Below are 15,790 nucleotides of genomic sequence, written 5' to 3'. Positions count from 1 at the left end.
GAATGAATTGTATTTTCTGTAATCTTAATAATAACTTCAGAAAAAAAATACACATGTCATTTCCAATTTTCATCCCTTCCTCAGTAATATAGTCCATAAGAATTTAAACATGGAATTAAATTTAAATTGTAAATTACACATGTAAATAAAGTAGGTAATGTCCCCAAAAGACAGTTTTAGTAAAATACAATTCCCCATTAAGGGAAATATATTAAAAATAAAATTAAAAAGTTGTAACGCCTAATTATGTGATTAATAAAAAATAGGTAATTAAGTAATCACTCTCTCCACATCCTCCTCGTCGTCGTCGTCGTCGTAATCATATAATCCCCACCCCAGTGGTTCCTCTCTGTCTCTATCTCTCTCTCTCTCTCTCTCTCTCTCTTTCACCAGAAAAAGAAAATAAAAACTGGTTTCTCTACTCTGTAAAATCAGAGAAACTTCTCTGATAAAACTTAATAAGGAATCAATTAGTTCTTCCGTTTCTCTTAATCATATCATCATCATCATCAGCTAAAAGAATCAAAAATTTATTCTTTTTGTACAAAAAAATTCAAAATCCCAAAAATTCTGCTTTTTTTTTCTTTTCCGATCGTCGTTGTTGCTCCAGCTTGGGGTTAGGTAATTCGAAGGTTTCTGTGTGAATTAGTCACATAATTGAACTCGAGCCCCCACCAACGTTAATGCTCCAGAACGTGGAAAACATTTTTGTCCCTCTCTACTGAGGAATTTTCAAAATTTGTTTCACTTTCCTCCATAGATTAAAGCTTGGGTTTTTAGGGGCTTCTCTTTAACCAAAACTAAAAAACCAAAACTTTTTTGGGGTTTGATTTTGCAAATTCAGATAGAAGTTTGGAACTTTAGTCATTTGGGTTTGTCTATTAGTTCAAATTGGGGATTGAGGACATAAGTAGATGTTTACCGTTTTGTGTAGACGTTTATTTTGAAGTGTTAATTTCTCCTTTTTAGGGATTTTTTGTAGATTCTCTGTTTAGTTTATAAAATTTTGATCTCTAGCTTCATTGATAGGAATCCAGAATTTAGAATTCAAGGGTAAATCCAGGTTTGGGTTGTAGTGAAGATCTGGTTTTTGAGAATATAGGGGAGATATAGGGTTTCTGGGTTTATAGCAATAGAAGGGTTTTGTGTGTTTAGAATCAAAGATTAGAAGAAGGTTAAAATGGCGTCAAGAGTAGAAACATCAATGGGTAGTGGTGAGATTGATGAAGAAGGTGATGAGAGAGGTGGTATGTGGGATTTGGATCAGACACTTGATCAACCTATGGATGAAGAAGCTGGTCGGCTCAGGTTCATGTATACAGAAAAGGTTAAATACATAACTCTGGATGAATCTTGTGTTGTTTTAGTTGCTCTGTGAATCAAATATTTTCCGAAATTGCCATGTTTTTATCGAAATTAAGCTGCCTCAGAGTGTTGCCTTGTGTTGATTTTGGTTGTTTAGTTGCTCTTACTCTGCTGCTAGTTTGCTACCTGCATTGGTATAGAGACATAAGGAGAGAAGTTTTTGTTTGGGGATATAATGTAGTTTCGGTTTTGTGCAGAAATTCTCGGCGTTTTTGCTTCTGCAGCTTTCCTTTCAGAGTCTCGGTGTTGTTTATGGAGATTTGGGAACTTCTCCTCTCTATGTTTTCTATAATACATTTCCTCGAGGGATCAAAGACCCTGAAGATATCATTGGAGCTCTATCCCTTATCATATATTCCCTCACACTCATCCCTCTCCTCAAATATGTTTTTGTTGTCTGCAAAGCAAACGATAATGGTCAAGGTAGTATTACATGTTATGCATTCTTATATTTTCATTTGGATGTTTTGCTATGCATATCGTGTTTATCTGAATTATCTTTTGTTTGATGAGCAGGTGGAACATTTGCTCTCTATTCTTTACTCTGTAGACATGCAAAAGTGAGCACAATTCCAAACCAACACCGTACTGATGAAGAGCTTACAACTTATAGCCGTACTACATTTCATGAGCACTCTTTTGCTGCAAAAACCAAGAGATGGTTAGAGAAAGGTACCTCTAGGAAAAATTCGTTACTTATTCTCGTTCTTGTCGGTACATGCATGGTGATCGGTGATGGAATCCTTACTCCCGCCATTTCGGGTAATTATTGTTCCTTCCAATTGTATACATTTTGTTTTCTCTATCTGGAAAGTATTTCATTGTGCTTAATCTGTTGCAGTTCTATCTGCTGCGGGTGGGCTGAGGGTAAACCTTCCGAATTTAAACAACGGTATTAATTGCTATGTTTAGTCTCTTTTTTCTTGTACAGCACCCATTGATGCGAGTGTTGATAAATGATCTTAGGTTTTAATCGTTGTTACAGGTGTTGTTGTTGTTGTTGCGGTTGTGATATTAGTGAGCTTGTTTAGTGTACAACATTATGGAACAGACAGGGTTGGGTGGCTTTTCGCGCCCATTGTATTTCTTTGGTTTCTCTTTATTGCAAGTATCGGTATGTTCAATATATGGGAACATGACCCAAGCGTTTTGAAAGCTTTTTCCCCGGTTTATATATATCGGTATTTTAAAAGAGGAGGTCAAGATCGCTGGACCTCGCTTGGAGGCATTATGCTTAGTATCACAGGTAAAGAAACTTATTAACTATTTATAGTCTTCTTCTTCTTGTTACACTTTCTGTTATTCATTTATTTGTCTATCAAATTTCAGGGATTGAAGCTCTGTTTGCAGATCTATCGCACTTTCCAGTCTCGGCTGTTCAAATCGCTTTTACTATTATTGTTTTTCCTTGCCTCCTTTTGGCGTATAGCGGACAAGCTGCGTACCTTAGAAAGTACCCTCATCATGTGGAAGACGCATTTTACCAATCCATTCCAAGTATGTTATACCTTTTATCAGTTTTTGTTCTATCTGAGGGATATCTGTGGTCAATAAATTCTGATGGAAGTTTCTGTTTTTGTTTTCGTTGTTGCAGAAAAAGTATATTGGCCAATGTTCGTTATTGCAACTGCTGCTGCAATAGTTGCAAGCCAAGCCACCATATCGGCGACTTTCTCATTGATCAAGCAAGCTCTGGCTCACGGATGTTTCCCAAGAGTTAAAGTCGTGCATACTTCTCGAAAATTCCTGGGTCAGATTTACGTTCCAGACATCAATTGGATCCTCATGATCCTTTGCATAGCTGTCACCGCCGGATTCAAGAACCAGAACCAGATAGGAAATGCTTATGGGACTGCAGTTGTGATTGTCATGCTTGTCACAACGCTTCTCATGGTGCTGATCATGATACTTGTTTGGCGATGCCATTGGGTTCTAGTCTTCTTATTTACCGTTCTATCCCTCGTCGTGGAATGCACTTACTTCTCAGCGGTGCTCTTCAAGGTTAACCAAGGTGGATGGGTTCCGCTAGTCATCGCTGCGGCGTTTCTCATCGTCATGTATGTCTGGCACTATGGAACTCTCAAGAGGTATGAGTTTGAAATGCATAGTAAAGTCTCCATGGCTTGGATTCTTGGGCTCGGTCCTAGCCTTGGTCTTGTCCGTGTTCCTGGAGTAGGCCTTGTTTACACAGAGCTAGCTAGTGGAGTCCCTCACATTTTCTCTCATTTCATCACGAACCTGCCGGCAACTCACTCTGTGGTGGTCTTTGTCTGCGTCAAGAACCTGCCCGTCTACACCGTCCCCCAGGAAGAACGGTTCCTTGTAAAAAGAATCGGACCCAAAAACTTCCACATGTTCCGCTGCGTCGCAAGGTATGGATACAGAGACTTGCACAAGAAAGACGACGACTTTGAGAAACGGCTATTCGAAAGCCTATTTCTTTTTGTCCGCCTCGAATCAATGATGGAAGGTTGCTCGGATTCCGAAGATTACAGTGTTAGTGGAAGCCAACAACAACAGTACAGAGACGGGGTCGGAAATGGGAATGAGAGTAGGAACATATCGACGTTTGATACATTTGATTCTATAGAGTCGGTTGTAGCTCCCTCAGGTGCAACGAAACGGTCGAGCAACACCATAACAAGGTCGAGCCAGATGAGCGGAGGAGGGGACGAAATGGAGTTCATAAACAGGTGCAGAGACGCTGGAGTGGTGCACATAATGGGAAACACAGTGGTTCGAGCCAGAAGAGAGGCAAGGTTCTACAAGAGGATAGCCATTGATTATGTTTATGCGTTTCTTAGGAAGATATGTAGAGAGAATAGCGCCATTTTCAATGTTCCTCAGGAGAGCCTTTTAAATGTCGGCCAGATTTTTTATGTGTAACAACAATGCATATAAAGATCATGTAAAATGTTAGGCATCATTGATTTGATTAAATAATGTTATGTTGCTTGAAGCTGTTTAAAGAAAATAATGACAGTATAATACAAATGGAAAATATCTCTCTTTATTAACAAACCTTGAGTCCTGACTCACATGAAACATGAATAAAAACAATCAAAGATTTATAAAAAATAAAAAGTGGCCTATACAGGGATCGAACCTGTGACCTTCGCGTTATTAGCACGACGCTCTAACCAACTGAGCTAATAGGCCATATTTGATTAACGTCTTATACTTCTTCTATTTGATTAGTTAATTGATGTCATTTGTTATGTTAAGAAGAAGACGTGTGTGTGATATAAGTCACACATGGTTTTTTACTTACTACCAAAGCCTAAAGTACAGCATATATTTTTGTTTGGACATTTGATATCTGCTCGTTACAATAATAATACTCATATTAATTAAAAACATGTAATTTCATACTTAAAATAATAATTATTGTTATTTGCTTAATTTTTAACAAAAAATATATTCTAATTTTATCTTTAGTCATTTTTATGAATTATTATTGAATAATTAACAGAGAATTACCTTTAATTTTATCTGAATAAAGTATAAATGTTAATAATATTTCATTGTATAACTCTATATTTTTAACTCAAAATATATATTTCATTTTTCATTTTTATCCAAAATTTTTATAAGAGATCCAATGAAAGATCTATTTGAATTATATATTTTAGATCCAAAAATGAGATATATATTTCATATTTTATTTTTATTCAAAAATTTTAAGAGATCAAATGAAAGATATATCTTGAATTATATATTTCATATCCAAAAATGAAATATATATTTTATTTCATTTTCATCCAATATTTTCTAAGAGATCCAAAAATAAAATATATATTGTTTACAATATTAAAATATATTTTTTTGTTAAGAGAACGTAAGTACAAAAATAATAATATTTATTTTTTTGGGTATTATATTAGACATTTTAGTAATATGAATATTTTTTGAAAAAAAAAACGAGGTAGTAAATTCTCAAATAATTCATATATTTTTAGATTTTTTCCCTGAGTTATTTAGCAAATTGTATTAAGTATTAGTCACTACTCAAGAAAAAAATAATATTTAATTAGAGAGGTATCTTTCCGCAACAACATTCAATTAAGATCTCATATTAAAAGGAAAATTGTATAATACACGTCTCTTGTATTTGCGAGAAAATATAATCATAAAACCGGAAATTTTCAAAATTTTATATGAATTTTATTTTGCAAAACATAAATTTTTTTGGTCGTTTGTCTTTGTCTCTTTGACGTTTACATTTGCAGTTAATAAATAAATTTAATACATATAGTGACGCATTAACCATTTAACCTGATTTCACAACAATATCCAATTTAGGTGTCAGATTATATCAGACGAAAAATTTTAGAATTGTATCTTTTTTTTAAAAAGTTTGGGCAAAAAAATTAAAGAAAAAATGAACTTGATGAAAAGGTAATTAACTAATCTATAGTATGCGATATTTTTTTTATTTTTTTGGTAAAAGGTTAAATTAAGGATGCGATATTTCACATGAAAATGACCGATCATGCATGTTATATAAAAGGAACACTTGCATGAGACTACAAATACATAAAAAAAAAAAAAGACGAAGAATCGAAAGATATTTTACTTAAAAAGACCATATTCGAAAGATGATCATCACTGAGAAAACAGCAGCCAGCATTTGCTCCACCACCATCAACAGCTGCGTCGGTCTAGAGTCGCAGCCGCTGAAACAGATGTTACTGCAACTTCAAGCAAAGTGGAGAGTGGTCAAGTGGATTGTAATTTTGTTGGTTTTGACATTTGTGCTGTCTCTAGCTGTTTACCATTTGGCGTCTCTTGTTCAGCCACTGCCTCTACCGCTGCAGCAAATTTCAAGCTTTTCAGCGTTTGTGCCGCCTCTGATCGCAGCCAAACAGAGTTCTAACATTACTGATAATGTTCGTCACCTTGATTTTACATTTTTATCTACACATTATGATCATCTACTTATTTATCATATATCAAGGTTACGCACTACAAGAAAAGAGCCTAGAACCGAGGGGCAAATCCGTCTGTAATCCGTCGGAAACAGCTATAATCAACGGATTACCGACGGATCTGTCCGTCAGTTCTAGAGCGTCGGTAAAAAAATTTCCGTCGGTAAATCGTCGGTAATTACCGACGGATTTCCGACGGGCAATTTACTGACGGATTACTGACAGATAACCGTTTAGTATTCCGTTGGTAATCCGTCAGTAAAATCTCCGTCATTACCGACGGATTACCGACGGATTTGAATTTTTTTATTAAAAAAAAATTAAAATTAAAATAATTGAGAATTGTCTAAAATTAGTATTACAATTATTTGTTAAAATTTCATTAATATGCAATACTGAATATTGCTGAATTTATTTAAAACAAAAAAAAAAGAAATTTTTTAAAAACCGTAAATTACAAAATTCTAATCAATAACGAATAATCAATGTAGTTAACATTATTCCTAAAACAAATGCTAAAATTTTCTTGTAGTTACGTATATTACCCTTGTTTTCTTGTAGTTACGTATATTACCAATATGCACAAAAAAATACGATATATATTGCATTTATAATACGAGACACTATGTATAGTTGTTATATATTAATGTATAGTCTTACAGATTTAGATTTATATATAATTAAGAATTTGAATCCTACTTGAGCATTTTCAATCAGGTAATAGTTTTGTTTGATTGATAGGTTGAGGCAGAAGATAGGCAAAATTTGGCAAGAATCCTAAGAGAAGCAGCGACCAAGGAGAAGACGGTGATAGTGACGATAATGAATCAGGCTTGGGCGGAGGCAAATTCGACGTTTGATGTGTTTCTTGAGAGCTTTCGAATCGGCATAGGGACGGAGAGGCTACTCCGCCACGTTGTGGTGGTGTGTTTAGACGATAAAGCCTATACAAGGTGCTTGGAAGTCTTACCTCACCGTTGCTTCTTTCTGAGGACTACTGGAGTTGATTTCTCCGGCGAGAAGCGGTTCATGGTACCGGATTACCTCAAGATGATGTGGCGCCGTACAGAGTTCTTAGGTTCTATGCTTAAGCTTGGATATAACTTCCTTTTCACGGTAACTCTCTAAGCTTTGCATCTTTGTTAATTTAGGATCTACATTCGTTTCTTCAACTAGGTTAAGGTTAATCTGATTAAGTAATATACGGTTTATAAAAAATTTTATGAATTGCTTTACATTAGTTCTTGGTTCGATTTATATCATTTGATATTTGAATCTACTTGTAAACTTACGTTTGGCTTTGATTTATATTGTTTGATATTTGAATATACTTTATATGTATGTATACCGATCTATCTTGAAACCGAATTTGTATATATTTGTGTTGTGGCAGGACATGGATACAATTTGGCTTAGAGATCCATTTCCTCGATTTTTCGCGGACGCAGATTTTCAGATTGCTTGCGATGTCTTCTTCAACGGAAATTCTAGCGACACCGGCAATGCAGCCAATGGCGGATTTAAATTCGTCAAATCAAACCGCAGAACAATCAAGTTCTATAACTATTGGTATGAATCCAGACTACGATTCCCCGGGGATAACGAGCAGGACGTGCTTAACCGGATCAAAGCTGATCAATACGTGAAGAAAACCGGGCTCAAAATGAGGTTTCTCGACATGACACACGTTGGGAATTTCTGCCAACGAGAGTGGGATATTACCAAAGTTTGCATAATGCATGGGAATTGTTGCGTTGGACAGGATAATAAGATCAAGGACTTAAGACAAATGCTAGAGGATTGGAAGAATTTTGTGTCCAATGGAACCGGGGAAGGAGGGTTTCGGCAGCCGATGAATTGCCGGAGAAGCTTAAGAAGATAGATGTTTCAACAAAAGTCTGAAGGGTTAATTCGCTTGTATATATGCTTTTAAGATTAAGACAACCAAGTCAAGAATCGAACATATATATAAATGCTTTTAAGTTTAGTAATATTAGTAACTAGACTGAACTTGTCCCACTTCTCTCAGATAAACTTATTACCTTAATTTTCACCTGATATTTCATTTCTCTTGACAGGTACAAATAGAGGGAAACTCAGATATGATATACACATTATACATGCAATGTGGTATTATGCAAAGTTTTTTATTTTGCTAATCTGGAATCCAAGTCACCTCGGATCCGAGTTGTGATATTGCATTGCCGTGTTGAACCATTAGGCCATGACGTCAATGGTTGCAGCATGCATGTTTGGTTGTTATGCTTGACCGGGATGTCAAGTTTAGATTCTGCATGTGCAATATCGTGAAAGTACTCACGAAACATTTTATATATGATACAATAAAAGACATGGGATAAAATTAGAATTAATATCGTGAAAGAAGTTTTATGAAAAACAATGTTGGTTCAAACATTAATTTGCTCTCTAACACAAATATGAATCTAAGGGCACGCACATCTGCGGCTCTATAACAAGTCCTACAGCTTTTTTTTCAAAAAAAAAGAGGGACGTCAACTAAAACGCGACCGTCCCGTTTTTCTTCCTTCATTAATCGCAGGCCCCACTAACACGTGGCGGCCCGCGATTGGTTATCTTCTGTTATTTTTAGTAATTTTTTGTTGGAGTACAAGACTGACCGATGCACATGGTCTAATGCATTAGCAGCCAAAACTCTAGCTCGCTGCTAGAAACTTTAAATCCTCAACATGGTCTACAAAGGCTTGAACTCTATATCTCTCAAGCGCTTCAAATCCTTGGATCTCAACTCTTTGAACAGTGTAGGTATCAAGATTGAAGTAGTAAACATAGAATGGGTTAGAAGTATACCCCCTCGACAAAACCACTTCACCCGTACCAGTCACTCCAGCGATGGAAACTGATCCATTAACGTTTCGATTCTCCCACAATTCAGGCAAATTGTAAACACGTTTCGAAAACATCCTTTTCTTGAAATCCTCTAAAACCCATAAAGTCAACACAAGGCTAAGCCTTCCATCAACATTATTACCACCACTCCACTCACTCTGAATCCCTCCTAACTTGCCTTTGTAATTAACCAAAACGCTAGGCCTTGACCAAAGTGAAATGCCATTAACTTCCGGAATCAATGCTAATCTCATCTTATTAAAATCAACGCAAGCTATCACCACAGTATTATTAACTGCTACTCGGCGACCTATATAGTACAAAACACCATTGACACATATCCCTTTAGATAAAGGATAATGGCCAAGTCTCCCTTTTATTAACCTCCACGTTCCAGTTCCTAGTGCCAAGATCCAAGACTCCTCGACTGCAACGTCTTTATCATGGCTCATGCACACGACCTTGAAGTTTTTTAGAACCGGATCATACCAAAAAAAGTTATGCACCAATGCCTTAGTAGTTTTAGGTTTTGGTAAACTTACTTGTTGTCCCGTGCTAGGGTTACATATCACAGGTAACCTATCCACTGAGAGCCGTGAGCTAGGGCAATAGACCAGTCCAGAGACAGGACAACAGTTTTGTAAGCGCCACTCTGCAGGGAAACTTATGTGAAACTCCGCGGTTACTACAAGAGACGATTCGTGAGGAGGATTCTGAAACTGAGGAGATGAGCAGAAGATCAAGTCATTGGAGTTTTCAAGGGAGAATAAGAGACGTGGTCGAGCTGATGATCTGGTTAGGAACAACTCTGTGAAATATTGATGGCGAAGCGTTGACTCCCAGAATTTGGAGGCGCGACGAAACTTAGAAACTGATTTAGCTGATGATCTCGAGAGTATCTCGAGGATGAGATCGGTTGAGTCGATCGAGTTGGGAACTTTTCTCTTCATCTGAGATAGTTTTGTGTGCTTTGCGTAGGAGAGAAGATAGGGTTTACAAATTAGATTAATTTAGGGCTGGGCAAACAACCGAACTCGAATACCCAACCCGGAACCCGGCCCAAACAAACCGATTCGGGTAAGGGTCGAGTATGTCTAAATAACCCTATTGGGTTTTATATTGGTAAACTTGTGGGTTCGAGTAAGGGTTAAACTAATACCCGTTATCTAAACAATATACAAATATCTAAAATATTATTACTAATTAACATTAATAGCATTTAGTTTTTTTTTTAACTCTTGATTTATTATTTATTACAAATTATGAGAATTGTTACAATTACGATTGTACTACCGACAATTCTGTCCGACCCTTTTAGATTCACCACAGATTACACCCTCTAATTGTGCATTGTTATAGACCTCCTTGAAGCTTATTTCCTTCATCTGTAAATTAAATAAATCGCATTACCTGTACGTCGAACCCCAGACCGCTTGGTGTAGAAGCTTTAAACAACCATTCGTCAACCACTAGACTAAAGGAGCTTCGACTAATAACATTTAGTTATCCAATATTATAATTACAATTTTGAATATATCAATTAGATTTACACCAAAATAATCAAAATATCTCAAATTTATTTGTTAAATATGTCAAAATTTAGTTTAACTTGTCTAATTTAATCTAATTTAAACTTTGGTAGTTTTTTTTTTGGTTCTATTTTTGTATAGTTTCAGTTTTTTTGAATCATTTGCGGAAAAAATTAAGGGCAGAATAATTAGCTGTTACAAATTTGTATAAGTTCAATTTTTCTGAATCTTTTGTGGAAATTTTTTTGTATAAGAATATGTTGTTACATTCTTGATCATTTTGGATTATCCGATTTTTTCTTACAATTAGGAGATTTGTTCAAGTTGGAAACTAATATAAGCAGTTGTGATTTGTGAATACAAACTTCATAGCGAAAATATTATTTTGCTCTCAATTAAGTGAAATTTAATCAGTTTGACACTAATTTGTCAAAAATAACTGAATTAACCCTTTAATTTTGATCATTACTAGAACGACACAATATTAATGTAAAAGACCAAAATACCTAAACTTTAAAAATGAAAATTAATACAGAAATTCTGTCACACTCATATTAAGTCTGTCATAATAAGCTAATCAAATTTATTTTATTATTATTAGTAAAAATGAAACATAAAATAAAAATTAGATATATAGAAATAAAACTTTTGTAAACAGTTCTAAAATACTAATAAAAAATTAAACAAAATAGAAAGTTTATTTTATTTATAAAGTCTTTCACTAGATTTATAAAATAAAATATCTAAAAATCTAAATAATTTTTACTAATAATAATAAAATAAAAATAATAGAAAAATGAATTTCAAAATTATAATAAATTTTAAAGCCTAGAAATCTATAATTTAAGGACTTAAAAATAATCAATCATTATTAGTCTCACTAATTTTGTTATTCTTCCATTTAGTCACCATTTAAAAGTAATTATTTTTTAAGGTTTTTAATAATTTTAATATATAAAAATCATAGAGAAAAAAAGAAATAAAAGCTCTCATGATTATATTTAATATACAAATCTGTGGTAGATAAAACAAATATGTTGTCACTATTCCCACATCTATAAATCTGTTATCAAACAACAAATTTTTTGAAATAAAAGTGTCACTAGATTAATAAATCTGTCATAACATGCATACAAATGGTCTTAACGTAGGTCATTCTAGCAATTTTAAAAAACTTAAACAAATTTGTTATCAAACAACAGATTTTTTGTTAAATTTAAAACTATGTCGTAACCTTAAACAAATCTATTATCACTATACGTCAAACTAGTAATTATATTTTTGTTAAATAAACTGTCACAATATAACAGATTTTTATCGAAAAAATAAGTCTGAAATAGTTGTGAAAAATAAATCTACCAAAGAGTCTATGATTCTATATCAAACAAACCATCAAAAACGCTCTTTATAAGCAACTTCAAAAAAGGCTTGGATAAAGACTCTACCATTAGAGAACTCAAGAGGATGTTCCGGAAAAGTACTACAATCCTTGGGATTTTCTTGCATGAAGCTACTTTCCTTCTTGCTAATTCCATGTAATGAAGCTACTTTACTCGTTTATGTAATGAAACTCTTAAAAAGGATTGAAATCTGAAATTCCCTCAAAATTCGTACATTATGATTTAGTGTATTAAACTTGGATTTAAAGGTAAAATTGACTTTTATTTTTTTCCTAACAAAGCAAAAAGGGTATTTTAGTCATGATAATAACTCAATTAACCCATATATTTTATCAGTTAGTTTAGTAATTAACTTCTAAATTTGGGTTAGTCTAGTTTTGTTTCCTCAATTAATGTGAAAATTTGCACAATTAGGACACAAACAAAATGCTACGCCAACAGAGTAAAATAAAAAACTCATACGAAATATTATGAATAAAAAAATATTCAGCCATGACTTAAATAAAAACTTAATTTTCTTTTTAATAACTTGCTAATTTCCTTATTATTAATTCAGAAGTAAATTTATAGAATAAATCTTATTAAGGGTAAATAATTACATTAGAAGTAGGATTTACCCCGTGGTATACCACAGGTATATAATTTAATATATTTGTTTGGTTGGTCATTTTTGTAGTTGATTTATATAGTCTAGTTTTATACGTGTTTATTTCATTTAATTTTACATATTATTATGAATTTGTATTATAAGTAGATTTATAGATATATGTGGTCAACCCACAGTACACCACGGAATAATTTTGTTGTAAAACAAATTATATTTTAACTTAACCCGTAAAAATCTTTTATTATAGACAACCCGTAAGAAAAATATAATACTATTTATGTAAACTCAAATCAGTCCAATCATATTTATGTATAATATTATTATATTTTTAAAAAATTAGAGTTCATATATTAATAATACTTTCAATTAAATGTTAGAATATTACGGCATTAGTAAGAGTTTCTATAATATTTTAAACCTTTCTAAGAAATTAAAATTTATAATATTTGAAACTTTTTAAAAATTTAGTTTTCTTAAATATATAACCGGATTAAACAGAATATTTTTTTTAAAATTTGGATGCCTAAGAAACCAAATTTCATGCGCATTTGTAGTTGGAAACATATTAGTCATATTTATAATGGTTTTGAACTCTTATATAAACATTTTCCCTTTATCAATTGAGTTATATACGTCCGTTTTCAAAAATTTAAATTGCAAAATATGTGAAAAAAATTTGTATTTTTATTATAAATATTTTTATGTAATAATATAAATGGAAAATAAATAAGATTATATAAATATATTGGAAAGAGATTCAAATTATTAGAGAGATATTTTAGGAAATTTTTTTGATGTAATAAATATTTATTTCCAATTTTGAGATTTGCTTGTGATTTAATTACAAAATTTACTTTAAGTTTTGTTATTTATTCAAATGGCAAGGGTTTGATTATGCAAATATTACAAAATAAAAGGTTATAACCTAAATTAGATTTTACTACAAAATGTACTTCAAAAATGTTAAGATAGATGCCATTACATAAATAGATTCAAAAAAAAATTCATTATGGATGAAAATGTTCACTAATTTATGTAATTTAATTAAGTTATAAAAACGAAAAAGGCATTATTAATTTTTCAAAAAAAAAAACAATCAAAAATGAGTATATAAGATTTGATATCTACTTTAACCAATAAAATTGAGTATATAAGATTTGATATCTAATTAACTATATTAAAATATTATTAATCACTATATTTCACCTCTCTTCTTTATATGATCTTACTTTTGTGAGAAAAAAACATTATATCATCCATATAACAAAAAAAACTTTGATTTTTTCCTATATGTCATGACTTGAATTTTTATAAACAAATATAAACTGTTTAATTTATGAATAAAAAATTAATTTGGGAACTTTTAATAATAATTTAATTTGATATTGTTTTTAAGAATATCATAAATATTTAATCGATCAGTTTTTTTTATAATAAATATTCTAATTTTTAAACAGATATATTTTAAAAAATAATTATAGCAAGCAGGTTAAATATAGTGTATTATATGATAGAAAAGATGGCGGGTAGATTATATGATGATAATATTTAAATAAGGTTTCATACCTCTAAATAGTTGAAAATTTGATTTTTTACAAACAATTTTAAAAATGACAAATTATAGATTATGCAAGCAATTTTACTTTTGGGATTCTAACATGAATACCTAGATTCCGAATTATATACAATTTCATTTTTTTTGGTTGTTAACATAAATAAACTTATTGTTAAAAAAATATTAAAAACAATATTACTTTTCGTTGCTATATCTTTAATTTTTTTGTCTATAACATAGTATTATATATAAAAAATATATTCATTTAATAATATATATAGGGGTCTGAAAAAGCATTTTAACTTACTACTATAATATATAACAAAATTTATTCTAAAATATAAAATAGTAAATTAGTAATACTGTATGGGGGCCGTATGTATGTTTCGTAAATTATACGTAGTCAATTAAATACAATTATTTAAAAAAAAAACAATTATATCCAAATAAATATTAAATAAACAGTTAATCATCTAGCTAGTAGGTTTTGGGTTTTGAAGCCCCTTCATATTGCAGTGCATAGAGTCATCTCGTAGGGTTTAGGGTTTAGGAGCCGCTTCATATTGCTTTGCTGCTGCTGCAATTGCAAATAGCTCTTTGCTCGTTGCTTGATAATATTCTCCGCCGTCGACAAACATGGAGTACGTTTCTCCTCTCCTTTCTCCCTTTTCGCCTTTTTCGTTTAATTGTTATTGCTTGAGCTCAATTCTTGATTTGAGAACAACTTATAATGCTAGGGATATATAATAGCTAATATCTAGAGTATTACAAAACACATGGGGTAGATATATAGATGAATTGGTATTTGAGTTTATGTGTGCCTCATTTATGAAAGCTTATGGTTTTGTTCTATCCTACAGATATATATTCTCTAAACCGCTTATGCTTAATTTGTGTGCGCTGATGAATTTTAAGATCTTCTTGTGAATACTTATATGATGATTGCTTCTACTTTGGTTTATAGAGTCAAGTTATGGTCTTTTTTTAATAACATTTAGTTAATTAATTTTTATTGTTCTAAATCTAATGCTGTATCTGGTGATGATGATGAATTGTTACAGTAAGATAACAACAAGGAAAATGAGAGCTGGGCGCAAGATCAACAGGTTTCAGATTTATCGACGTTGTAATAACATGGTCATAGACCCAGGGGCAAGGGAATGGAAGAAGCCTTTTTCGTAAGGCTATGCATTTTTTTTGTTTGTTTACTTTATATTTATATTGCAAGACATTGTTGTTGATGAGACTCTGTGTTTGATTATGCAGTAGATGTTCTCCTGCGATGATGATATGTTGTAGACCACGGGCAGAAAATAATTGGAGGACTCCAGCATGGTAATAAGGCTATCAAATAAATATATTTTCTTCAACTTCTTCTTTTTTTCTTTTTTTTTTTCTTAAATATATTGTAGAATTGGTGTTGATCATGAGTCTCTATGGTTTGATTATGCAAGGCGTAATGCTTGTAAGAAGCCTTGTGTTTACTGTGAGGCTGCTGGACTTCAGCGAGGAGGCAAAAAATTGAAGTATCCATTAAG

The 15,790-nt window shown here is 32.3% G+C and overlaps 3 protein-coding genes, 1 long non-coding RNA gene and 1 other non-coding gene across 5 annotated transcripts; 3 read left to right on the top strand and 2 right to left on the bottom strand.

The window, feature by feature from the left end:
* The first annotated feature begins 351 nt into the window (after window positions 1-351).
* Window positions 352-4,324, top strand: LOC17897997 (potassium transporter 10). Its single transcript, XM_006303845.2, has 7 exons — window positions 352-1,327; window positions 1,563-1,788; window positions 1,882-2,127; window positions 2,207-2,257; window positions 2,351-2,611; window positions 2,695-2,862; window positions 2,960-4,324. The coding sequence occupies exons 1-7, from the start codon at window positions 1,181-1,183 to the stop codon at window positions 4,249-4,251; spliced, it is 2,391 nt and encodes a 796-aa protein (XP_006303907.1). The 5' UTR covers window positions 352-1,180; the 3' UTR covers window positions 4,252-4,324.
* A 126-nt stretch (window positions 4,325-4,450) lies between these two features.
* TRNAI-AAU lies at window positions 4,451-4,524 on the bottom strand. The gene has a single exon. It is a non-coding gene; the product is annotated as a tRNA-Ile (tRNA).
* Window positions 4,525-5,909: 1,385 nt separating this feature from the next.
* LOC17898429 (uncharacterized protein At4g15970) lies at window positions 5,910-8,351 on the top strand. The gene is made up of 3 exons (XM_006304513.2): window positions 5,910-6,254; window positions 7,035-7,409; window positions 7,687-8,351. Exons 1-3 carry the CDS (start codon window positions 5,964-5,966, stop codon window positions 8,173-8,175), a joined length of 1,155 nt encoding a protein of 384 aa, XP_006304575.2. The 5' UTR covers window positions 5,910-5,963; the 3' UTR covers window positions 8,176-8,351.
* Window positions 8,352-8,968: 617 nt separating this feature from the next.
* On the bottom strand, window positions 8,969-10,111 carry LOC111828693 (F-box protein DOR-like). The gene has a single exon (XM_023777229.1). The coding sequence runs from the start codon at window positions 10,109-10,111 to the stop codon at window positions 8,969-8,971; it is 1,143 nt and encodes a 380-aa protein (XP_023632997.1).
* Window positions 10,112-15,317: 5,206 nt separating this feature from the next.
* LOC111828689 lies at window positions 15,318-15,790 on the top strand. Its single transcript, XR_002832488.1, has 3 exons — window positions 15,318-15,430; window positions 15,519-15,587; window positions 15,707-15,790. It is a non-coding gene; the product is annotated as an uncharacterized LOC111828689 (long non-coding RNA).

The sequence above is a fragment of the Capsella rubella genome, unplaced genomic scaffold, assembly GCF_000375325.1.
Source record: "Capsella rubella cultivar Monte Gargano unplaced genomic scaffold, Caprub1_0 scaffold_1, whole genome shotgun sequence".
Taxonomy (NCBI): domain Eukaryota; kingdom Viridiplantae; phylum Streptophyta; class Magnoliopsida; order Brassicales; family Brassicaceae; genus Capsella; species Capsella rubella.
Note: the sequence above shows the minus strand (reverse complement) of the source record. Positions and strands in the feature narration are given on the sequence as shown.